At 40.2% G+C, this 26,579-nt stretch overlaps 1 protein-coding gene across 2 annotated transcripts in view; it reads left to right on the forward strand.

Annotated features, from left to right (window-relative positions):
* Nucleotides 1–330: 330 nt before the first annotated feature.
* The window catches only part of ODF2L (outer dense fiber of sperm tails 2 like), a 49,832-nt gene continuing 23,583 nt past the window's right edge, over nucleotides 331–26,579 (forward strand). The window contains exons 1-11 of one of the 2 annotated variants that reach the window (XM_019531155.1): nucleotides 332–545; nucleotides 3,278–3,441; nucleotides 5,090–5,216; nucleotides 7,303–7,434; nucleotides 9,053–9,115; nucleotides 14,164–14,235; nucleotides 14,790–14,906; nucleotides 19,596–19,781; nucleotides 22,459–22,568; nucleotides 25,404–25,539; nucleotides 26,134–26,244. In XM_019531155.1, the coding sequence (XP_019386700.1) occupies nucleotides 444–545; nucleotides 3,278–3,441; nucleotides 5,090–5,216; nucleotides 7,303–7,434; nucleotides 9,053–9,115; nucleotides 14,164–14,235; nucleotides 14,790–14,906; nucleotides 19,596–19,781; nucleotides 22,459–22,568; nucleotides 25,404–25,539; nucleotides 26,134–26,244 (1,320 nt within the window). In that variant the 5' untranslated portion in view covers nucleotides 332–443. Of the gene's footprint in view, nucleotides 546–3,277; nucleotides 3,442–5,089; nucleotides 5,217–7,302; nucleotides 7,435–9,052; nucleotides 9,116–14,163; nucleotides 14,236–14,789; nucleotides 14,907–19,595; nucleotides 19,782–22,458; nucleotides 22,569–25,403; nucleotides 25,540–26,133; nucleotides 26,245–26,579 lie in introns of both variants that reach the window. The other variant, XM_019531156.1, reaches the window with a different exon arrangement.

Consider the following 26,579-nt stretch of genomic DNA (forward strand, 5'->3'; position numbering starts at 1 on the left):
GCCATCCCCTAGACCTTTTACCTTTACCTCCAGAATGTTGCATAGAGCCTTGCAGCCAAGCAATGTTACTGCCTGGCCTGCCAGCAGGGAACTGCTCTGATTATATAGGTGGCCAGAGATCTAAAATGGCTGCTGCAGTCAAGCACCTGCTGGCTGTTCAGCTCAGGTCCTAAAGTGGCAGGCACCAACAGTACCCTGCCACACATCTTCCCCCTCAAAGTGGCAGGCACTAATAGTGACCTGCCACAGTTGGGACCAAACAGTTCTACTTATTGGCATAGTAACTTGTTTTATCTTGATACTTTTAAGACAGCTTGTCTATAATGCCAACTTAGCAATGATTCTAGTTTAATCTAACTATTACATAATTATCAATATCTTTATTTCAGGGAACAAAACATATACAAGCTATTTCACCTGTAGAGGAAGCAAAACTCTATTCCATGATACAATCCTATGAGAGAGATTTTAGAACAAAAGGAGTCAACCAACACGAACAATATTTCTCTGACTTAAGTGAAGAAACTGACAGTTCAGGGAACCAAGTAAGGAATCGGGGTAGATATAAACATAAGATAAATAGGGTGTGAACAGGTGTAACAGTTATACCAGCACTAAATTGTCACAGTATAAGATGTTCTGATGGAACTGTTATGTCTGTCCTTTCATATTGTCATGTAAGTAGAACTAAACCACTGTAGTAGAACTAAACCATGTTTCATTCAGTTTGCTTCCACTTGCAGGCTAAATACAGACATTTGGGGGCATTAGGAGGGAAGTTAAATCAGCTCAAAATGGCTGCCCACTATTAGGTAAGTCAGGATTGTGAGGGCTAGCAAGGAATTGGGGATCCAGTAGTCTGGAGGGGATGAGGTGTCTGCCTACACGTGGGTGGGCAGGCACGACCTGCAGGTAAGTTGGGGGCAAGCATGACCTGTGAGGATTAGGGGAGCAGCTGTGACCTGTGGGTGGGGTAGGGGGCTGGCATAACCCACAGGGTTTTTCTGGGGTCTGGGAGTGCCTAACATGATCCATGGGGGTTCTTGGAGGGGGGTAGAATCAGGGGCTACTTTTAGCGCCCCCTGCTGGCAAGCCTACACCTGCATTCCTCCCACCCCTCCCCACAGCAGGACTTCCTTGCTCAGCTTCAGCAGCAAATGCTGGTAAAGGTAGCTGTATGTAGAGCGGCTTTGTAGGATGGCAGTGGAGAGGCATAGCTGGGCCAGAGAGTGCAAAATGTAGCCCAGCATGGGGCTGATGAAAAGAGCAGTGTTGGGGCCAGTGGCTGGGTTTTTCCAGCCCTGGGGCTATGTGAAATGGCTGTTTTGACCAGCGTTTCAACGGAACAGCATTCTGTTTCAAATTTGGTTTCGATTTGAAACAGCTGGTTTGTTCTGTCTCATTGAAACAGTTTCACCGTTTCAGTGCTGTTTCGCCCATAGGCTATAATGGGGAAGCTCAAAACAGCCTATAACCTGGCCATTTCTGGCCTGATTTGGATGAAACTTGCAGGAATGGCAGCCCCTTCTAAGGGCATGAAGTCTGCCAAGTTTCAGGGAGATAGGTGCAGGGGGGTTGGGGAAACTGCACGCCAAAATCGTGAATGCAACACTCATGTCACGTGTACGTGTTAAGCCACAGCAGGGTCAAAACTGCAGGCATGCTAGCCCCTGTGGAGGCCACAAAGGCTGCCATGTTTTAAGGAGATAGGTGCAGGGGGTTGGGGGAAACTACCTCAAGCTGCAGACGAGTAAAACTCGTAACATGGGTAACACTGTATGTGTGTTAAGGTGGAGCAGGGTGAAAGCTGCAGGCCTGCTAGCCCCTGCTGAGGCCACAAAGCCTGCCAGCTGCTAAGGAGGTAGGTGCAGGGGGGTTCTGGGGCCCTGCATGTCTAGCTGCTGACAGGCAAAACTTGTGTCATGGGTCCTTGTGCAACTGACTATCTTGGGGCAGTGCGAGGTGAAAACTGCAGCCCTGCTATGAGTTTTGCTTGCCTGCTGGAACCCCCCTTAACCTGTCTGCTTAACAGCTGTCAGGCTTTGTGGCCACGGCAGGGCCTAGCAGGCCTGCAGTTTTGACCTTGCTGTGGCTTAACACATACATGTGACATGAGTTTTACTTTCAAGAATTTGGGGTGCAGTTTCCCTGAACCTCCTGCATCTATCTCCTTGAATCATGGCAGGCTTCATGCCCTCAGAAGAGGCTACTGTTCCTGCAAGTTTCATCCAAATCAGACCAGAAATAAAGTTATAGGCTGTTTCGAGCTTCCCCATTATAGCCTATGGGCGAAACGGAAAAATGTTTCTGCTTGCCTTGTTTTGTTTTGGGGCTGTTTCGACAATATCTGTTTTGTTTTGATTTTGCTGTTTCAATCTCTAAACAAGTCGAAACAGTGTCGAAACAAAACTGGTGGCATAATTTTGTACAGCCCTACTGTGAAGGGCAAGCCCACAGAAGTTCTGTTCACTGGTTTGATCTAAATCAAATAAGTTTGATACTGCATATATCCAGGTTTATCTTAAACCAGGGTCTGCAATTTTTAAACCAGTTTGTGTTCATGAAGCTTCTGTACAGTTACAGTTTTAGACTGATTTAGCACTGGGATGAGCTAAGTTTAAATCAGGCGGCCACTTCAAACCAGTTTAACCTCCCAAATATCTATACTTAATCCCTAAAGACAGATGTAACAGTTAAATCAGAACAGTTGATACATGCTTCTGCCCAGCAAGTCCCCACTTTAAAAACAATTTGAAGTTACATCTGCCCATGATCTTAGTCTTCAATTTAAATCATAGCTGTATAGTTTTCTAGTCTTTTTAAAGAGTTAATTAAACTATCTATGGACATAATTATAAAAATGCTACTGCGTTGACTCTTGTGATGCATAATATTGTTTATGCCTTTTCATCAAAGGAAATAGAGATGAATCATGATTCTGGACTTCTGTTTTTCTCATTATGAAATAGTGATTTTCAAGGTATAAAAATCTCTCTTAGATGTTTTGAAACAGCAGACAAGACTTCTCACCTATAGATGAGAGAGAGAGAGTAGGTTTGTGGAGAAAGTGGCTATTGGAGAGAATATTATTTCTCAAAATAATATTAAAAGATGATGCATGGAAAGAATAAAATTAAAAGATGATGCATGGAGATCTTCAGCAAGTGCCTAAGCTTTTTTTTTTTTTAACTTTTTGACTGCATCTTGTTACTGCTGGAGGATCTATGCTTTTCATAATTGGAAGAGGATAAAAATTAAACAAAATTAAATGTCTAAGTTTTCAGTGTGCTTGGAAGAGGAACCCTTGAGGCAGAATTTGAGTCCACATGCCAGATTTATGGACAAGCACCAGATGATTCTGAAAGAACTATCGCTACAACTTGAAAGCAGATCACAGGAAAATTGCTTACCACAAAATCTGAGTGAACATGATATGAGACGGTACGCTTTAGTCAAGGAAAATATGATTAGAAAATTTCATTGTAAAAGTTTTTTTATTCTTAACAGCATTTATATGTCCTCATTCAATTCTGGAAAATTGCATTGTATTCAATACAAAACTATTTACCTATTACAAATGCCATTCATACCTGGGTCAAGGACTATCATAAGGTTTGGCCCAGTTCTGTCTCATTCCAGAAGAGCAAATGTGTTCTTTCCCAGGAGGTGTATGAGTTCCATGCTCTCAATGGGTAGTCTGTGTGCCTCCAGAGCACCTAAGCACTTATCAAGGAGGCACCTAAAACAACCAATTGAAAATGCTGGGAAGAAGGGGATCTGAATGCCCTGGAGCTTAGGCATCTGAGTCAGGGCTATGAGAAGGCACTTCTGTCATATTGGGATCCAACTTATTCAAAGAGGGCCTACCTGATCCCAGCATGGGCTTCAGTGTAAAGCACAGTGTGAGGAGGAGGATGAAAGCCCACCCACCTTTTGCCCTGTAGCTTAGGGGTTAAGACACTAGTTCAAGAAATGGAAGTTTGGGCTTCTAGACTCACTCAACCCAAAGGGGTTTGAATACACACTTCTCATGTGTCCCCTGGGAAGAGCCCAGCGAAACCCCCCAGCCTGGGACTAGGGAAGGGATGGTGGGAGGGGTGCTGCACAGACTGTTGCCCATTCCCAGGGGCATGTAGCAGCAAGTGCTGTGCCCCCTCTTCCCACACCCCGCACCCACTGACAGGTGCCCCCACTTTGCTCCCTGCTGCAGCCCCGGGAACAGCCATCGGGCTGCACAGCACCCCTCCCACCATCCCTTCCCTAGTCCCAGCCTTACTCCCTCCCTGCCTCACCACTGATTTTTCCCCAATTTAAACTGTTTTTTCCACTTTTCTTCCTTTTTTTCTTCATTCTCCCTTCCCAAAAACAAGGTGGATGTCTTATTCAGGGATGTGTGGTATGTAAGAAAATACGATAGGTAGATACCTAAAAGCCATGTAAATACCACTTAGATATTTTAGAAACAGAAAGGTTCAGGTCTGTGTGGTATTCTGGAGGCTGTCTGAAGAACGATTTGTTTCCTCTGTAGTTGCTGACATTGGGAATGTCAGCAACTGCCCTTACTCTGCCCTTAATGTGTGGCTCCATTACGCTGGTGAATGAGAATTACCAAGTGACACTGAGTGTTTTCAGTCCCCAAGTTAGGTGGAATGAAAAAGCAAACCATTGCATAAGTGAAAATGTATTTAATTTTGTTTCAATTCATGTTATGGTCTTACAAAAATTAATACTTCAAAGAGAACTTTGAAAAAGAAAAACCTTAAGTTTTTAGTACTATGGGCTAAATCACGATGTTTGCATCTGTATTGGGTTATGGTGATATGGAGTTCTGCAGCAGAAAGTAATTATTCTTTGTAATGCACCATTTAAAGGGATTGAGGCCTGTGTGAAAGCCAAAATCTGAGGATCATACTTAAGTAACATTTGCACTGATTTAAAAAAAAAGCTGGAGTCAAGTTTCATTGATCAGATTTGAGAATATTTGTGTTTTCCGGATCACATATTTTTATTGCTTAAAAGTTATATTTATTTAGTAAACATGTATAGCTAGTATGTTTAGATATCCTTATGAAGTTTTTCTTGTAATCAGATTGACAGAAGAAGCCCTTATGCAAAAGGCTACATTACAGGAAAAACTCCTTGAAGCAGAGATGGCAGTCAGCTCAACAGAAATGTTTTTGCCAACTTTTAAAGAAACTGTTTTGGGAATTACAAATGTAAGCACACGTGTTTTGTTTTTCTATATTTTAATTCTGTATAATCATTTGTTTAGGTATCCATCCTTAGAACTGAAAATGAATTAATGTCCTAGGACATCTTCTGCTAGCATTTTTATTACTGCCACAGAGTGATAAGAGTGAAGGGGTGGAGACCCCTTTCCCAGGCCAGAATGGTAGCAGGAAAACCCCATAGTCCTGGGGAAATGGCCCTGAAAGCCCATGACCCTGAAAAACCTACCTGGCAGGCACAGTGGCAAGGAGTGGGGAACTGCAAGTGGAGCCACCCTCATGGTTCATCAGCTGCTTATTAGTGTGGCTGGGGGCAGCACAGGAGGATGATGTCATCAGTCAGCACCAGCAGCCATCTTCAAAAGCCGTCTGCCGGGAAGAAGCCAGAGAGCAACAGCCTGGAGGCAGCTGTATGCTTCTGGCTAGCACGCCCAGCCATACCGCAAGCCAGGGATGCCACGTAGAGTTCTGAAGAGGAGCTTGCTACCCTGATGAGCAACGCCCAGTGCTGGACAATAGAAGGTTGCCAAGGGACTAACGCCGCAGCAACACACAGGGACGTGTGAGTAGGGAGGAAAGACTCTACCCTCCTGATTCTTTTTTGTTGCTGTTGTGATTTTTGCATTACTCCTGGGCAAGAGACTGGAGTGATGGACAAGAAACCCTCAGGGATGCTGAGGCTGAAGGCCAGTTCGGTCAGACCAGCTTGCTCGGCTGATCCCAGAAATATGGTCGCAAGGAGGAAGATTGTTCTTCTGTGTCTGCTGGGCATTTTACAGGCCAAGCATGGCAGGAAGATTGGCTGACCTGTGACCAGCATGCAACCAGACACTGTATTTACTAAAATGCATCGGAGGACCAGTTGGCATGATGACGCACTCAGCAGTGTCCAAGTGGGCTGAAGGTATCGGCTAAACAGCCAAGATCACCAGGTTGGGTATGGAAGGGGTGTAAGGAGGTGGAGCACCAAGGACGTCCGTATGGAGCACCAAGGGTGTCCGTATGCAACACCTCCAAGCAAGTCCAAGACAGGTGGTTAGGTTTACTCTTGCAACTAAATTTAAGAGTAAGACATGGCAAGCATTGGGGTTTCCCTGAGGATGTGGTGCACAGCGAGCACAAGTGCCAGAGAAAGACCAAGTCTGAGCCTGGATCACCTGGCCCTGTGCCATTTGGGAGCAGTTGCTTGAGCATAGGCGGGCACAATTATCTCCCCTCGTTTCTACAGAAGTGAAATTTCTGCTTGAATAGGAAACTTGCCAGATGTTGACTGATGCAATCTGATACTGTAGCCAAGTATCTTGAAGTAGCTTTGAAAGCTGAGATGATTTGTTTTCATCTCAAAATCAACACTAACTTTGAACCCAAGTGCCATCTGTGTATTTAAAAGTCAGCATTTTTTAAGCTATTTTAAGCTACCTGAGCAGAAACTTATTGCATATTGTGGGTTTGTGAGCAAGCTTGTTTGTGCCAATATTTACAAATGATGTTGTATGGTAGATAGTAACAATGCAGGAGTAAATAGAACTAAACCTTTAGTTGAAGATGTTCCCTTAACATTTTTTGTTTTTTCTTGTTTTACATTTAAGATTGAGACATCTATATTTTTGCATTTCCTTATAAGTAATCAGTTTAAGACTTGTTCTTGGGATTTCCCACTTTTCTGTTTCCAACAGTGTTCCCATCTATCTCCAGCTGTAAAGAAATAAAGGGTCTCCTGAAAAAGTAATATATAAACCAAAATGAAATTAACTTTTATGGTAGGACTTCTTATTAAAAGATCTAGTGACCAATTCTGTCTCATTAGAGCAGTATAACTAATGTGACTACAAGAAGAGAATTTCATTTTTGTCAGCAAGAGTTTAAATTGAAGTGTAGTATATGCTTGCTTTCTCTTTCACAGACTGAAGAGTGCATAGTGCATTTCAGTATTTCATGCTACAATGTATAAACCTAATTAAGCAATATTTTGAACATTCCTGTTGTTATTTTGTAGTGTAACGGCAACAAATGATTTATTATTTTGACTACTTCAGTAAAAGTCTAATACATTTGTGGCTCAATATTTTATTAGGCATGTAATCTTTCGACATCTGATGTGATAAAGATTTCTAAACAAGAGGATTTATTGCTTAAAGAACTAGAAGCATTCAGATACGCAAAGGAATTGTTACTGCACCTACTACAAACAACAGACCATAAAGAAGTAAGATGATCCAAAGCAATCTTGACTTAATTTAAGAGTAAACTGAAACACATTTTAAATGATCCTTGTTCTTTTCTAGCTGTGTTTTCAAAGACAAAATTGTTATATAAAAAATACAAAATATTGTTTCAAATATCTTTTACTGTTCAAGTTAAAAAACAATCCCTTTTCAGGTTATTTAAAACACATTTTTACTCTGGAAAGAGTTAGCTTTTTAGGAAAATCTGTGCTGTGCTAGTGTAAAACTGTAGAATATCTTAATTCACTATAATGTCTGTTAATCTTTAGTTCAGATAACTGTTAGGTTTAAAACAAGAATTCAAATAGCTTAACTTCCAAAGAAGATTTTAAATAGCTTTTAATAAAAACAGAGGAGGAAGGATATATTTCTTCTTTTCTACAGCTTGTATGCATAAAATATTCAGGGAAGGAGAGAATGTTAAGGAAAGAACAAAAAGAAAAGAAAGGAGAAAAAACATGTCTGCTTTCTATTATTTGTCACTAAAACAAAAATGAAAAATATATAAAGTTCATTATATTAGAAGTATGGGCGTCATTTATTTCATTTGTATTTGAAAAAGTCCAGTTCATAAATGTTCTTACTCATGCAGGTATAGAGTGAATTCATAAAGGGAATACATAAATATGCTCTGTCTGTTCATGCATGTATGTTTCATCTCAAGTCATGACCCCAAAAAGCAATGTTTTCCCTAAAATCCATCATCATGGCAGTAGAGCAGGCATGTTAGGCCTAGAGTACAGTCTAATTTGCTAATTCTCTTTTGTTCCCTTTTCTAACTTTCTCTGTCTTTTTACTTTATTTCTGATCCATCTGTGGTTCAAGACACCCTATTTTGCTGCTTGTCTCTCTCTTGTTACTTATTATTCATTCTGGGCCTGGTTCTGTGAGGTGCTGAGTTACCTAAATAGGTTCGTTCTCAGCATGCTGAAGTTAAAATAGTTGGGATTTACTAGCCGGAAGTTCCATCAACCTGATTTGTGGGTTGATTACATTGTAATTTTTAAAATTTCAGTTGTAATGAAAAAAACTAATAAATAAGGGCAATTTAATTGCCGAATCATATAATTGACAATTATATAGTGGTTATGTTTATGTACATTTGTTTTGCTGTTCCAAATTCATTTGCTTTTGTGGCATAAAGTAACTTGGGATTTTGGGATCTAGCAGCTTTTTGGTGCTGTTTCATGTTGGTTCACAAAACCAGCATTTGTAGCATCGGACTACTTCAGACACTCTGATGCAAATGCTTTGTATAGTCTTCAAAATATGATGCATGAAATATGTACTTGTGTTTAAGTGACTGTTTGTAGAGGGAAATTAAATAATTATGGATTTAAGTGTGTGTTTAACTTTGGTTTGACCTGGAACTAACCTTGATGTGCTTCCCCTATTAAAAGATTCTGTTCTCAAAGTAAATGGAATACTTAAGATATTTCTGACCAATTGCTCATGCATATCTAAGTAAACGGTTTTTTCATTTTTGCTCTTCTTTTTAGATTAGTGTTTCATATGTGTAAAATTTCATTGGAAGTATAGTAATATGCTATGGAAGTTGTTCATTTAAATTAATTTAATGTGCGTCTTTCTCTCTTGCAGGTAAGCAGCGAACGTATTGATATTTTGATGCAGAAGTTAGTTGAAACTGAAACTGAAATTGATGTAAGTAAACTGCAATGTCTAGCCCTTTATGATATCCAGGCATATCAAAACAAAAAGATCACAATCTCCTACAATTCACCAGGCAGTTTTCAGACACTGGAGGTGAAGGGCTCTTTGATGCTTGTCTTGCACACTCATTTATGAAGATGTTAGGGATACTTGCCTAGCTCTCACTTTGTTTTTTATTACTTATTTCACAAATTATATTTTGCAGGAGTATGATCTCATCTTGATTATGGAAGTGAGTTATACATTGTAGTGATACTTTGCAAGACTATAACTAAAATGTGTTACTCAGACCTGAATGTTCTGTACATTATCTTGTAAACAATATGGACCAGATATTGGTCAATGTAAATCCAGAGACACTTTAATGGAACAACAGTTGATTTTGCACTGATGAAAGTTTAGTCTTATTTTTCTAAGTCAAGGTGTTTTTACATTAGTGTTATGTTTATTCAAACATGCCATAATCTTTTTATTTTGATATAAGTGAACAGGTGATATAAGGTAGGAAGAAAAACATGGATTAATTGTTCCCAATGATTTACCATTTTTGTTGTAATTCATAAAATATTTCATCCCACTATGGGATCACATTCCTACCCAGACAGCAGCACTTGTAAGCAGGCTGCACAGTTTTGAAAAAGAATATGGAAATAGGAAGCATTAAAACTCGGTGAATTAGCCCCTCAGTTATGCCATCAGTCACATATGAGAAAAGGGCAAAACCATATAAGTAATGAGAGCCTTAGAATGAAAGATGAGTCCAGATGGTTATTTTGTGAGATGTGAAATGTTAATAATTTTTGTAAGAGGCAAGGAATTTTGTGAGTGTTATCTTTTATCTGACCAAATGTATTCCTGGGAGGGACATAAGAAGTTTTTTCTACCAAAGTTATCATTCCTCAGGTCTTTATTTAAATTCTCAAGGAAGTCTCACCCTGAGGAAGGGTACTGTTGTACCCAGAAGTTTGTCTGTGTCCTTCCCAACTATGTGGTTGGTCCAATAACAGATATTACTCACAAAAATCCTTGCCCCTCATATTTTTCCCAGATCATCATAATTACAACATCATTCTAACACTACCACAATATTTTTTGTGTCATATGAATATTACAACAAAACACATCATTCTTTCAGTAGCATTTTTTAATGTTAAGGTATTGGAAATTGAAGTTGGTTTACCAGAGTATTTACCAGAATACTCAAGAGGAGCAACAATGCACTTTACACAGTGCTTTTCAGTGAAAAATCTCATGTTGTTGTACACAGATTAGAATTAAGTACTAGCTTCATTTCACAGGTGGGGAAAAACTGGAGTGCAGAGTGGTCTTATGGCTTGTCTGTAACAAAACAGCAAGGGACAGCCAGAAATCTAACCCAAGTCACCTGATTTCCAGTCCTGGGAAAAAGTGACTGCATTGGAAATTGAATGAAATCTAAGCACCCAGGCAATCTCCTGATACATGGCAATATTAGGCAACCCTAAGAACAGATGACACTTTTGAGGCAGTTTATAAAGCAGGATCAGTCTGGAATGAGGGGTAGAATATACATGTATCTGAAAACCTTCCAGCCAATACTCTTTACAGTTAGGAGGTGTTTCCTCACAAAAAAGATTACTAATAGTTTGGTAATAAATGTTATTGGATCTGTCTTTAAGGTTTTTAGTTTTGCTTCCAGAAAATTAATTTTCATTCATTTTTCTTTGTTTTTAGTTCTTTAATCAATATACCATTTCCCTTGGCAAGTTCAGCTTGTGGAAAAGGTGCTTAAGAGGGGCCATGATAGCAGTCTTAAAATACTTGAAGTGCTGCCATAAAGAAGAGGGAAAATACCGTTTTTCTCTTGCTGCAGAGAATAGGATACAGACCAGTGGCTTGAATTTGCAGCGAAGTAGAGATATTAAGAAAGACATATTTCACATTAGATCAGGGAGGCTGTGGAATAGATTGCCTGTGGAAGTTGTGGACTCTTCAAGAGAGCTCAAGAAGAGGCTGGACAATAGGGGGTGTGCGAAATGGGCCGTATTCAGTTCGTTGATTCTAATCACTGTCCCCGACTCAGTTTGGCCAGATCTGAAGATTTGATGCTGATTCAGAGTATTTGTGATTTGCTCATAGATACAACTTTAAATGTTTTTTCTATATACCTCAAGGTACCAGGCACAGCTTGTGAATGCTGCGATGCTGGGGCAAATGGAGCATCCCACAGAAGCGCAGGGGAGCTCCCCACGTGGTCAGCAGTGAACCCAGAAGTGGACCAGAAGTACTTCTGATCCACTTTTGGATCTGCCAGGGAGTGTACTGGAGGGGGCTCCCCACACCCCCTCAGCTCGGTGACTAGCCACAGGGAGACCCCAGATGCCCCACCAAGCCCAGGAAGCACCAGTCGCCAAGCCGGGGAGGGGCGGGGCCCGGCACGCTCCCTGGTGGACCTGGAAGTGGACTGGAAGTGCTTCTGCTCCACTTCTGGGGCTGCTGCTGAGCACGTTGGGGAGCCCCCCGCAGTCCTGTGGGATGCTCCATCCACCCCACCATCGCAGCATTCACAAGCCGCCTGGTACCTTGAGATATGTAGGAAAAACATTGAAAGCTGCGTCTATATCCGAATCGCCAATCTTTTCGAATCTCTTCGAATCAATTCGGAGGGTTCCAGTTCAACTGGGAGAGATTAAAGGGTCTCCTCATTCGATTTGGATTCGGAAATTCAGCCGGTGATTCGGGCCAAATCTGCACCGAATTGAATCAGGGACCAAAGCTTCACACGGTCCTACTGGACAGCCATTGTTCAGGAATGATGTAGGTGTAGCTGTGCCTATGTTCTACTATGGGTATATCCTGTACCTCTGGACTTAACTGGTTGCTGTAGTGGGGCTGAGAGGTAATTTCCGTCCAATTGCTGCTGCTGTGTATGCCAGGGTTGGGTTTTTTTAAGCCTTCTTAGAGGCACTGGGTGGTGGCTGTAACTAGGTTTGGGGATTTTGAGTGGGGTTTGCCACTGTTCCTGCTGGGACTTAAACCTAGAGGTTCCTGGTAGAGCGTCTCGCCTCTCTTATCAGGGTCAAACCAACTGCCATATCTGGGGTCAGAAAGGAATTTTACTTCAGGGTCAGGTTGGTATGGACCATGGGGTTTTTTGCCTTCCTTTGTGGCAGGGGCATTTATTTTGACTGGAGGGCCACTTAACAAGTTTTGGTGAGCCATTGAGGGCCACACACATACAGTCTTTCAAAATATATAATTTTAATAAATTATAGATAACAAACAAATGATATACAGGTTTCCTTTGCTTTATATGAGTTCTGTATGTGCAAATTTTTTCTTATTCGATGACCCTTTTTATACCAAAAATTCATTATATGCAAGGTAAATTCACTCTTAGGTAATCAGTGTGGTGGAAGCCTGCAGTCAGCTGCTTTGTGCAGTGCATTATGGGAGTGATGTGCACCAAAATATAGTCTCCTATGTGGATCTTTGCTCCTCGCTCGTTGTCTGCTACATGTGTTTCTGTAGTTGCAGTTCCCATTATGGTAACATTCACTACCACCTTGTGTGAACTGTCTGCTGTTGGTGAGTACCAAAATTGTCTTGTAAAAGTGGTAGAAATGGGTCTGGGGGTCTCTTGGAATATATCCCTATTTGTTACATTGTAAAGTGGGTTCCCTTTATGCAAAATCAAGTTATGCACTGGTTTCCAGGAATGCATGTACAGCATAAAGCGAGGGAAACCTGTACTAAAAATCAAACATCTACTATAACATATTTTAAATTGATTTCAAAAATAATTTTTCTTCTGATTTATTTTTTGAGTAGTGTCTATAGAGGCAATTGCATAGTAGCTCATAATAAAATCTTACTTCTATGTGTTGCTGGGGGAAGTGTGATGGGTGTGTGTATGTGTGTGTGATGGTGTGGGGTGGGTGTCTGTGTGTGTGTGGCCACTTAGCTGCCCACAGGTGGCTGCTCATCATGACAGGCAGGTGGAGTAGGTAGAAGGCATCTGGGAGCTAAAGCTGAAGCCCCATGTGCTAGGGGAGGAGCTGCCCAGCTGCAACTTCCCCCCTGTTGGGCTGGGTACCTGCTGCCTGACGCATGTCCCCATGGCTTCCCTGCATTACCTGCTTCCCAGAATGGTGCAACAGGGGTAGGAGGAGGAGGAGCTGCTGCAGGCAGGGAGAGCTGAACAGTACCTGGGCAGCATCAGCAGCAGCCCCACTGGGAAGCTGTGCATGCTGGATGGGGCTGGAACCAGGTGCTATCTGGCAGGCAGGCATGGGGGCACAGGGCAGGTGCAGGCAGCAGCGTGGCATGAGCTATCTTGGGTGGGATTGGGTGGGGCTTGGCCCCAGAGCGCTGTGGGGGCAGCTGTGAGCTGGATGCAATCAACTGGCAAGTGCCTGCCCACGGGCTGGATCCAATTGTTGTCAGGCCGTATTTTGCCCACCTCTGGGTTAGGCAACCGATTTGTATAAGATAGCTAGGATAAGGATGATCCTGCATCAGGCAGGGGGTTGGAGTAGATGATCTATGGACTAAATGACCTTCCAGCCCTACTTCTTTATGATTCTGTGTTTTGTTCCTTCTTCTGTCTTCCTTCTCTCTGCCCAGTCTCCCTCTTGTGGCCCTTCAGAAGGTAATTTTAAACAAACAAAAATTGTTTTTCAACTTGTAAATATATCATATCCATCAGCAATTAGAGGTAAATATAACAGGCAGTATCCCAAAATATTTTAGTAATATAGTATAAACCAGCATTGTACATTTGCTAAATTTGGGTAATAAGTTATGTTAACTGCATATGTACACTTAAATGTGTTCCTGCCTCTTCAGACACAATTGTGCAATATTCAGGGTCACAGTTGCTTTGTTCTTAAGCATCCTTTATTTGAAAATGCTAGGGTTGTCTCTCTGTAAATGAGAACTCAGTTACCCTAAGAAATGATTCCCCTAAGTGTGGAATCCTGGTCCAAGATTGTAAAAATGCAGCCTAATATGTGTATTGTCTAACCTTTTTATTTTGTTTTAATTTATCTTCCTTGAAGGCTCTCAAAAAAGAAATGCTGGAAAGAGAGAGACATATTCAGGAACTTTCTTCTCAGCTTCAACTTGAAAAAGTTAGTTATTGTTTTCCTCACAATGTGTGTGCTTATCTCAATGTACTAGATGCCTATCACTAAAACAGGTTTTTTCAAAATATGGTATAGGTAATATTTCATTTCAGAAACATTATATAAAAATTATATAAAAATATCTTCCTCTAGGTCACTGGTTCTAAGACAGGAGGACCCCAGTTGTAAGAGCTGGATCCAGGTTTAGTTTTGTATTGTGAATCGCTGGTCACAGTCACCATCCTTGCCCTTTAAATCAACAGTTGCTTGAGCTAGTCCTGATGGGAGATCTGTTATCTCCAAAAGGTGATGGAAGGCCCATTCACTCCGAACCAGCAAAGGGAGGTGATTCAGTGTAAATTGTATCATGGGGTATTCAATAAAGTGGTACAGCTCTTCCAAATGTACTGTATCTGGGTGCAGGTGAACAATGTGTTTTATGGTAGTGCACATATATGACCCATACAATGTTGATTGGTTCATAATCAATGATGCAGTGGAAGTACTTGAAAGAAAGAAATTGCATGACTAAAAGATTTGTGTTTGTATGTCTTCCCTAGGCAAATGCACGGAAAGCAGACCACCTGTCCAAGTCAGTTGAAGCAGTACAAGGCCATCTACAATACCAGATTAAAAGAAAAGAGATGGAAAACAGTCAGTTGCAAACAAAAATACAGGTTACAAATATTTTTCCTTTAGATTCAGATTCAGTTAACTGGTAAATTAATGAAAGTATGCTGGGGGTAGAGGGCAGAACTCAAAAAATTGTATTATAGTTAATATAAATCCTTGGTTTAGACCTGTAGAATAAAAAAACTCAACACTTTAAAAATGGGATCCTATGACCCCAGCTGACTTCCTGCCCTTTTGGGCGGGGCGGGGGGGCTGGACTCGGTGATCTTCTGAGGTCCCTTCCAGCCCTAATGTCTATGAAATCTATGAAATGAAAAATCATGACATTTGTATTTCTTGAGCTATATTGCAACACATTTATCTAATGACAATGAGTTTTATATTGTTAGAGACATTCATGAAACAATGTAGAAAGTATCCAAAGTAATACCCTGGTCCTGGCAAACATTTAATCATATGCTTAAACTTAAGCACATGAATATTACCATCGAAGACAGTGGAACTACCTAGATGCCTAAATATGTCTAAAAGTGTTTACAGTTTCAGGGTCAAAGAAAGGAACATACATTTGGCACTAACAAGCAGAGAGGGAATACAGCTATTGTAGTAGTTCTCAGTGCTAGAAAATCACAAGAGAGAAGATCATGAGGCAAGGAGGCAGGAACTGAATGTAGCCACAGTTTGTTTTGTTTTGGTGGGTTTTTTTTTTTTGTTTCAAGTATTTGAGATTTGCAAAAAATGTGAAATTTAAGACTTACTTAAAAGTAGACTACCCCTGTTAATTTATATAATCTCAAATGTGTCTGTCACAGTTACCTTTACATGGTCAGTCATTTGCTTATCTGGATCCTGATCCTCTGCCTTAGAGTAGAGAAAAAAATCAGTTGTTCACTTTTACTGATCAATGCTGTTAAAGTTATCAGTGCTGCATACACTTCTCTCCTGGTCAAACTCCAAGACATAGAACTTCTGATAACGTCAAATCTCTTCAGTGAAACTCATTCTTGCTTGTATATTAAGTAATGGCAACAACAGTGAGTAAAACTATGTGTTACCATACTCCCATTAAAAATAAACCAGATTTATTTGGGTGTTTTTATACTTTGTTTTGCTTGTAGGACTGGTTGCCATGCCAGTTTGATTCACCATTAATTCAAAGCATTCTACAGCCTGGACAGCATAAGTAAGATTAATTATTTTGATGTTGATTTAATTCAGTGCTACTTTCTAACCTACAGAATCATGGTTTAATGGGCCATGATTTCTCTCCCTGCATAAAATCTGAGGGAAATAGAAATTGTGCAAGTTTCTTTGCAAACCTAGTGGGAGTGGAATCGTATTCTACTGGCAGGGGAACACCAGTTTTCATAGCTGCTCTGCCATTTTAAGCTACCAGCAAGGAGGTGTGCTAATTTTTTATGCATAGATACCTAAAATGTCTGAAAACTTACCGCACAGTGATATAACATGTCATTTACCTGAACTTTCAAGCACCTGGGATTAATTTTGCCATTTTATGTAAAATTAGAGCAACTGGGGGGAAAAATACAACTTTCCTTGTATTTTAATGGAAGAGAAGGTTTATATAATCTGAGAAACCAGGGCTTTGCAGTTGGAGACTGTATCAACGGTATACTAGGTAAACAGTTCAGAAAAATTAATGGAAATCTTATTTATATAGTTTGGGCCTTTTGGATAAATGGGCACAGTAAGCTTCTAGACCAGGGGTGTCAAAGATGCAGCCAATGGGGTGGATATGGCCCAGAGATCCACATCATGCAGCTCCTGGTTCTGGCCCTATGTGGGACCAGTCTAGGACCCCCTCCCTCCCCACCACATTCCAGATTCAGCAGCTGCAGCTCCCGCTTTGCCCAGTCTGGGGTTGTGCCACACCCAGTGCCCAGTGTGACCAGTCCAGGATGCAGCCACATGCAGCGACCACTCTTCCTGGTCTGGGGCAGGCACTGCGTGCAGTGCAATTACTGGATCTGGCATACAGGGGTGGGGGCTCAATGAGTCTCTTGCAAGGGCTTTGATTTGACTGAGGAATCTGATGTTTGAGATTTAATGATTATATAAATACTGTGCAGACTTATTGAAATACAAAGATAAATCCAGTTGACATAGTTTTAAAGATTCATTGATTTACAGCTGTTATTTTTGTTTCTTGGACAAGTTGTTCTAGTAGCTCTTACACTTTAGTAATAATGGATTTATGCTTTAGGAATGGAAGGGATTTAAAAAAAAATCAAGATCAGTGTTTATGAACAATGATGGCTACTGCCATTTATATGTGATGTCTACCATTAAGAAGTCAACATTTAGAAATTAGAAGTAGGATAGAATCTTTCCTTTTTATTTGGAGTTTTCAAACAATATGTTTTCTCCTGTTATTTTTCATCTAAAAAAACAAAGCTATTGATGCTTTGTTTTTCCTGAAGGGAACTTTCTTGTGAAGCCATGCAGCAAAATTATTAATCTCTAAACAAATATTATTAAATGATCTATTTAAAGCAGTAATCTTAACCTTATATAAAGATTCTGTGAGAGTAGTCATCTAAGATGGATTTTCAAACTAATTTAAAAATTCACTGTTCATATCTTGGGAGGGCTTGGCTATTTTCTGCATGTTAGGAAATCAGTTTTTTAAGTTTCAATTTACCTAAGTCTTTGAAAATTACATAACTGAATGCTACCAAAAGCTGAGTTTCATAGTGTGATAGTGACCTCCTGTGGGGATACAAGTGAGTAACCATTATATTCCATATGGATTTCTCTGCTGTTATAAGCAGCAAACTGACTACATCTGAACTTTTTGTCTTCTCCAAAATTTCCTTCATTCACTGAAGGTATTATCACATCTGTCACATTTTTAAACAGTAAAGAAAAGTAAGTGCAGAATGCTTCATTTCACACACACTTTTGAATTATTTTGATCCATCTGTTTCAGTAAATAGTGTGTTCCACTAGTGTGGGGTGTGCTCCACCCCAACAAGCTGGAGCTGTCTTCCATATGCAAAACCATCTGACTCATGGTGACTTCACAGACCATTATATTGATCAAAGATAAGTTTTGGGAGCCACACATTGTCTCTGGTATATCTGAACTGACAGGCATCTACCCCACATGCAGAATATGGGCATTTTATGACTCTTATTGTATGGGTACAACACAACTCTTATTGTGAACAAAAAAACCTCTCTATGGATTGTTGGCCTCTGGCCCGTCATATCAAGAACACACATTACAAGGATTGTCAGCCTAAGCTTGCATGAGAGGGCTCAATGCCTAGTTTATATTCCTGTAGACCTTAATTATTTCTATGTATTAAACTAACAGGGCCCCAAAAGTATTTTATATGTTATGTGTAACTGATATGTTTGTTTCACTGGGTGGTGGAAAAACTGAATAACATTAGCAGAGATTTAAGATTGTTCATATGGAAATAGTTGTATGCTTATAGTTATTGGTAACATCAGGGATTTGCAGTATACTAAACAGAATTGTGTGTGAGGTCCTTTTTAAAGCTGACTGAAAGCATGCATGTGATTGCTGTCTTTCCTGAATGTCACTGTACTTTGCTTTAATATATAATGTCATCTTCCTTTGCCATCTGTAGAGATGATATGGAGGCAAACAAATGTAAACTGCAGGACTGGGGTAGGCGGTGAGATGCTATGCTGAACAGTTTGGTTTAAAAATCCAAATAGATGGAAATATTTAGCAATAAAATGATTTTGTAATGATCATATTTGTGACTTTAATGTTCTTCTAATATACGTAATTAAATAGGATTTCAGTATGTAGCAGGGGTCTCCAAGACTATCACAGAAATCACCGTACTGTTAAAGAAAGACATTCAGAAGTTAGGAAATGCCAGAATTAAGTTTATCTTTGTAATGTTAATTTGTTTCTCATGTGTTTAGACATAATGATACAGTCTTGATTAATTATATGATCAAATGCTGTTTTCCCAACAGCCAGAACAGGATTGAACGCATGAGACCATTCTCTGCCTCAGTTAGTAAACTGCTCCTAACTTTTGTAATACAAAGGAAGGTTGTACAGGCAGCCTTCTTCCCTACCCAGTCCTGACCAGGACCATTTCATTTACCGAATGGCAGCAGTCCTGTGACAGAATAGTATGTGACCATCTAAGTAAAGATTAGTATAATAATGCAGGTATTCAAGGGGATCCTGGTCTTCCCTAACTTTTGAGTGCTAGACTGTGTTCTTTTAAACATTTAAAAATAGTAATTTTCTATTTTTTACCAAAACAAACTGAAAATCAACCAGGATTTCCTGTGAAACCATATGGATCTCCAGCTTGTCATCAATGCACAGACCTCTACCAGTTGAACTACTGGAGAAATCAGTATTGATATTAAGCTGCTATTTTCTGTGTGAACTAGCCCTGAAAGGTGGAGTAGCTGATGATGCTTTTTTTCTCTAATGGATTTCAGTTGTTTTTTGGCAAAAGAGGGGAAATGTGGAGATTCTCGTGTTCAATTCCAGGAGCATGTTTTAGTAATAGATCGATCCACTCACACCTCTGTTACTACTCTGTTCCTGCTGTCCCTTTCTTTGCAGTCCCTGCTGTAATACTTGTACAAGGATCTGAGATACTGGGAACTCCTGAGTCTTTCCCCTACGTATAATTATGATACACAAATCAAAATCTATCGTATAACATTCATAATATGAAATGAGTTGTTGCTTAATTATACTGCAGAGCCTTGAAAAGAAAATAACTGAGTGGAAGTTTCAAATTGGAGAACACAAACACCAGATCTTAGCTTTAAAGAAGACAAGTGAACAGAAGAAGAACGCCCTGAAAAAAGCAACCAGAGTCCAGAAACAAAGAGCTGAACGTTCTGAAGCAGCTGTTGAAAATGTAGCTTCCAAAATTAAAGAGCGAGTAAGTGCTGTGTTGGTATAACTGAACACTGGTTTTAAGTAATCAGTACAATCCACCAGTATGATTACCTCATCTTTGGAGAATAATAATAAGTGACTGCATGCTGCACTTCTACCTTTTAATTTTTTTCCCAGTTTAGAAAAGGTCATTAAAATTGGTGACAGACAAACTATGGCTAGATTCACTGTCTGTCTTTTACCTAAAATATTTAGAGTTAATTTAGTGAATAACTAGAACCACGTGCTTGTGCACTTTGTAATTGTGTGGTAGGAGATCTGATCTTTCCTCAAGACAGGTCCGGTTAATGCTGCTGGGTTTGATGCCTTTAATTCCTGAGACCTGAGGGAAAAGCTTCTTTTCTTGTAGTTGGGTCCTGATCCTGATCTGAGTGAACAGGCTATGAAGTTACTGGAGCTCAGCCTAAACAGAGAGGTTTACCCATGCAGATTAAATTGCTGATTTGGGGTTCTGATGTTTTAGTTCTCTATTTCTCAAACATCATATTTTTCTAATATATATCTAGCAGGTAGTAGGTTTTGTAGGTGCTCAAATGTCTATTTGCAAGCTGTTTCCCCTGAGCTTGATAACACTTTGAAGGCATAAGTAGAATTCTCTTAGAATGTCTCTGGGATCTAGCTGAGAGTTGTTTGCTTCCCTGCCCATGCCCACCCCCCTTCCTCCCAGTTTAGACACTTCAAAAGGCCTAGAGAATCAGGGCTTTGCCAAAAAATCCTTTTGGAGTTGGTGGATTATAACTCCAAATGCCATAAATAGCCATTTTGCTGCATATAATGCCTGGTCAATACCTTCCATCGCTCTTCCCAACAGATAGGAATATGTTTTGACCACAGAATCTCATAGAATTGATGGGTCTAAAATGATGTTATAATGCTGTAGCAATGGTGGCCAAGCTACGGCATACATGCCACAAGGGGCATGTGCAGTCTCTGCATGTGACATGCGGTAGATCAGGGAGGGGACAGGCAGTACAGTGGCAGGTATGATAGGAAGCAGAAGACAAGCAGCAAATTGGACAAGGGAAGGGGATTGAAATGGCACTTGAGAAGGGTTTGGGTTTAGGTTTAGGGTAAGTTTACAGCCTGCCTGCCAAAAAGGTAGCCTCCACTCTGCTATAGTATGTTTGCCAATTAATGTATCATGATCTAATTAGCTTTTTTATTGTCTTCTTTGTTGGCTTGATTTATTTTCAAACATGTATTGCATCCTTTCATTGCATTTATTGTGTGTGAGGCATGTGATTTGTCTATATCCTCAAGTTTGAGGGTTCCTGTTGTAACATTTGAGATGGAGCTTCCAAAGCAGTTCATTTTAATGGGCTGTATTAGGGGTGTGTGAAATGGGCCATATTTGATTTTGATTCAAATTCAGCCCAAATCGGGGATGGTGATTCAGTTAATTGATTCAGATCACTATCCCTATTCTATTTGGCCGAATCCAAATTTGAAGATTCGATGCTGATCCGGAGAATTAGTGATTCGGTCATAGACACAGCTTTAAATGTTTTTTTACATACCTGGAGGTACCAGGCATGGCTTGTGAACGCTGCGAAGCTGGGGCAGGTGGAGCATCCCACAGGAGCGCAAGGGCTCCCCAGTGCACTCAGCAGCAGACCCAGAAGTGGACCAGAAGCACTTCCAGATCTACTGGGGAGCACCCCCAGACCCAGGAGACATCAGCTAAGCTTCCATGTTCTAAATTTGAAAGGCCTCCCTCATTTTTATTATTTGCGTTGTTTGAATATGCTGACCCAGAATTATTTTGACTGTTGTTTAATCTTTTTAACAAATATTATTTGACCATGTTAGAGAGGCTCTTGCCACATGTTATACTTTGGGCATGATTAATCAGTTAATCATATCTTAAATTGTAACCCAGCCACACGTTAAAGCAATCAATAGCATCATAAAACAAGGAATAAGCCACAAAGTTATTCCACAAAAAATGTGTAATGACTTTGTGGCTCGTTTCTATGGCACCATTAACTGAACATGTGGTCAGATGCACTTGCATGGCTGGGAGCCTGGATCAGCTGATGGGACTCCCAGCTCTGGGAGCATATGGTGTGCCTCTGCAGCTGGGAGCCCCATCAACTGAGGGGGCTTCCAGCCATGGAAGCTTGCTACTTGTTGGTGCAGGAAGAGCCTGGGACTGTGATTCCTGGCTCCCCCTGCACAGCAACAATGTGTGATAGAATCTGATGCATGATCCCACAAGCACACCCCCTGCCATACTATATGTGGCATGGCAGAAAGCACAATTGTGTAGACTGCACACCAGATCCCATTGTGCCTTTACCTGCATGTCTAGGAGAGGTCAGAGATAAAGCAGTCAAAGATCTTTGTTCTAAGAAAGCATTTCTGCCTCATCCTTTGAAATCTTGCTGTAGTCTGCAGTTAGTAAACACTATAAATTCATAATTCTGACTACATTCTGTGGGCTCTTCATTCTGTCTTTGGAATTTTGTATTTTTAAATTTTATGGGAAGCTTTGTTTTGTTTAATTTATCTTATAACTGCAGGCAAAAGTTTACATGGCTTTATACTACAGAGACTCAGTTTTAAAAGGCTTTATATTAAAGCATCTCTTGCATTTAGGAAATTGTGAAAATTAAAAGGAGTTCTTATGTTACATGATCTGTATTTTGTGCGTGTTCCAGGAAGTCAAATTGTCTGAGATACTCTCAGCATCCAGTGTCTGGAAAAATTATCATGAGAAGGCTGTAGAAGAAAAGATGGTGTTAGAGATTAAAACTGAAACCTTGAAGAAGTAAGTTAAACTACTAAAAGTGTTTTTTGCAAATTACCATGAAATAATATATCACAATAATTTCTATCATTGTAATGCTTCCAGGGAATACTACTGGAACTGGTGAAAAATATGAACAATTCTATTTCTTTCATATGCATATTCTCACTTTTTTTAACATCTAGGCAGAATTTAGATCTTAAGAAACAGAAAGATATGTAAACACAGTGGCCTTTTTTTCACATGGATTTAACAACTTCCTGTGTAACTGAGTAATCCACATTTGTAAACAGCACTTTCTGTCCCAAATGCTATTCATGGCTATCAGTTTTGTGGTTTGCAGCCATGTTGGTGTAAGGACATAGGCAGACAGACTTCTTTAGGTGGCATTTTTCATTAGACCAACTAAACAGCTGGAAAAATTGTTCTTGGCAAGCTTTCGGGCACAAACACCCTTCTTCAGGCATATATAGAGTCTGTGGTCTGCCAGATCCTGCCAAATCTCCTCCAAATCAAATCAGTAACTGAAGCTTTGCACAAATTTACTCTACAGCTGCAGGTTGCTGGGGTAACAGCCTAAGGGGGTAATTGGGCAGCACCTGCTGGCATCACATGATTGGAAGGAGACAGGTTTGGGACATATAAACCCAGGTCCAGAGCTTGCAGGGCCATTCATTCTCTGGCAACTGCCAGGGGAGCTCCTGCATGATGAAGTTACTTGAGACCTGGTGCTGCCTGCTATACTACCCAAGTGCTGCAAGACTCCAGAAGCCTCCCAGGTACCTAGGGAGTACACTGGGTTAGGGGCACATTGCTAGGGTGGAAGTCTGTCCCCATAAAGGGGCATGGTGCTGTTGGCATTGCTAAGGTTTAAGGTATAGCATAGTGGCTTATACTTTGTGTTACTGTTTATACCAGAGGAACAAGATGAGGCTGTAAGGGAAGGTTTGAAGGCCCCATTAGTGTCTGGAGAAAGAGGTGTACAATTTAGGTAGAGCCCATAGTGCCTGAGGGGCAGATAGCCATGAATAGCTGGAAAAATTGTTCTTGGCAAGCTTTTGGGCACAAACACCCTTGTTCAGACATATAGAGAGTCTGCAGTCTGCGCTGTGGGCTCTCTGCTCTCTGGTAGCTGTGCCCTTCAAGCACTATGGGTTTTACCTAAATTGTGTGCCCCTTTCTCCAGGCACTAATGAGCCACCCTGATTAACCCCTGACCCCCACCTGCTCTCCTAGCCTTGTCAATAGCTGCCTCACCTGGCCTCAGCATCCTGGCGCTTTAAAAAAAAGCCAAAAAAGCCCTGCGCTTACTGGATGCTGCAGTAGCCAGTGAGTGCAGGGCTTCCCCCCCACCCCAAAGGGCTGGGACACTGGGGCCAGGCAGGGCAGTCATTGACGGGGCTGGGAGAGCGGGCAGTGGATGGGCCTTGTTTGATTCAGAGATTCAGCTCATTCGGCAGTAGCCAAATGTCTGAATCAGATTCAGCCGAATTGATTCAGGACAGTGATTGGAATCAACAAATTGAATTACTGTCCTCTGAATCAGCTGAATATGAATTTGAAGTAAATAGTAGCTGCTTCGCACAGGCCACTGTAGAGGTCTGCTTGGCCTACACAGCTCCCAGGCCAGGCTGCTTCTGCCTTACAGGAGCAAACACATCTTGGTGTTCTGCTACAGTGGGGGATAGCTAATGGGGACCTGTGTAAGCACTGATAACACAGTGATGCTCTGCTGCAAGCCCCAATGTCAATGCTTTCCTCAACAGCAGCATAGAAAAAGTTCTCAACCTAGGTTCCTGGTATTTTATCTCAATCTTGCTATGTAGGAACTGTGCCAGTTCCCCTACAGGCTGGGCTCTCTATGAAGATTTACCCTCAGATGTGTACATTTACCCAAGTATTCCCTGTAATAAAACAGAAGGAAAGAGATACCCTTATACATATTTATGGGTAGAAATATGAATGGTAGTTTAAACAAGGTTTCCATAAATTTGCAAAGTAGACTAATGACTGCCCATCCATTTAAGCTAGGGCTCATACAGACTGTTTGTTTTATAAAACGTCTGTTTAAAAAGGTGCATTCAAATATTTAATGGGTAAAAATAAACTTTCAATTAAAACTTTTCTATGTTTGGAATTTAACTTGGGGTGGGGGGTTAGAGGATAACAGTAGCATTATGCCAGCGTGTAACAACCAGAAATCAAAATAATTTTCATTGTCCAATCTAACTGTATTACAAAAAATAGATTATATAAATAGGGAAGAGTTAAGTAGAACCTGTTATTATCTTTAATAGTTAAAGGTGGCTTTTTTATTAATTGATTCATCATCCCCTTAAAGTTCTGTATCACCGTGTCATACATAGTATGACTATATTCAGTCCTGTAGTTGCCTGGAAGTCTGACTGTGCATTCCATCTAATCATCTTATTTAGAATTGCATGAGCCCCATTTGTTTCACATCCTTTCCAGGCCATGGTCCATGAGGTGATGGGAAGTGGTCTGAAGATTACACTACCCAACACTATCTCTTCTTCATTGAAAATTTGATAGTAAGAGGAGCATGGTGAGCCATGAGAAATTTTGAAAGTTAACAGTGGTCAATTGGTCTAAAAAGTCTGGGAACCACTAACTCTATCTTACTATTTACTGGAAAGGGTAAATGAGTTCCCACTTCTCTAAATATTGCTCTCTATTGCTTCTCTAAACATTGAGAATGAAAAAAATAAGAAGTTCCTTTAAAAAAATGCACAAAAGCAAAAGGAATACACATTGAGCACAATTTAAATTTGAATAAATTAAGTTAATAGAAAACATGTATAAGTTTTACAGAAGTTTTTTGCCTGTTTAATAAAGGCAGATCACAAATCTTTCGGAGGAACTGGAAAACATAGAGGATCGCAGAAGAATTTCAAACAAAGAAATTCTTGGAAAGCTTAATTCTGTCAACTCTGAAACTGAAAATATTCATCTTGAAAATGCAAGATTAAAGGTAGAGTGTTGTTATTACACTTTTGAAAACCCCTTAATTTCTGAGATAGTAATAAAGGGTAATTAGGTCTAATTTAGTTTTTGCTAATCAGAGGTTTTTTATTATCTTAAGGTCTCCTTTAGTAATCCTATGCATTTGATGGTAGGCCCTTCCATCAAATGATCCCAGACATCACAAGACCTCTGTGAATTAGATATTATAATCCATGTCTACATTTGGTGAAAAAGGAATATCAATAGATTGATGCAGGAAGTCAGGCAGGCAGAGCTAGAAATAGGATCGCTCAGCTATAACTCCTGAACAAGACTGCCAAATGTTCTTCTTACCAGAATTATCTATACAATTACTTATGTCCAAATGACCTTTTTTAATTTGAAACAATTTTTACTAAAATTCCAAGCATGGTAACAGAGAGCGCACTTTGAGTTATTGATTTCAAATGTACTTACTTACCATGCCAAATATAAAAGTGTGATAACTTTACAATTAAATATCAGCAGTGTAATCACTAGTGATTTATAAATGTATTTTGGTTTGATAATTTTCTACAATATAAGAATATAAATCTTATTTTCTTTATGTATTTTAATATAGGCTTCCCTTGCTGTTCTGGAAAACAACACTGTTTCTGCTGAGGCTGAGCTATTAGTTTTGCAAGAAAAAGCAAAGCAGCAGGAGAACCTGGTTGAGCAGTATGGAACTCAGGTGACTAATGGACCTAGGGTGCTACTTAATCATTTTCTGTCTGTAAGCAAGTTAGAGATAGTGATGTAAATCTTATTTTTAATGCATAGGTCAGTTGTAACCAAAAGAGTTACAGCTGGAAACAGAAATTGGTTTTTAAAAGTAATCCTGCAAACTTGCCTCCTTATGTTTTTTACTGAATTGAGTTCTCACTGCATTCAGTAGAACTAATAGCATTTTTATGTTCATAGAGTTTATTCAGTAAGCATAGGTGAGATTAGGGCTAAGTAGGCTCTAGTGAAAAGTATGGCTCCAATATAAAATTGTGAGATAATTTGCCAATGTTGTTTTGCATT

Source organism: Crocodylus porosus, unplaced genomic scaffold, assembly GCF_001723895.1.
Source record: "Crocodylus porosus isolate Cpor-Errol unplaced genomic scaffold, CroPor_comp1, whole genome shotgun sequence".
Classification (NCBI taxonomy): domain Eukaryota; kingdom Metazoa; phylum Chordata; order Crocodylia; family Crocodylidae; genus Crocodylus; species Crocodylus porosus.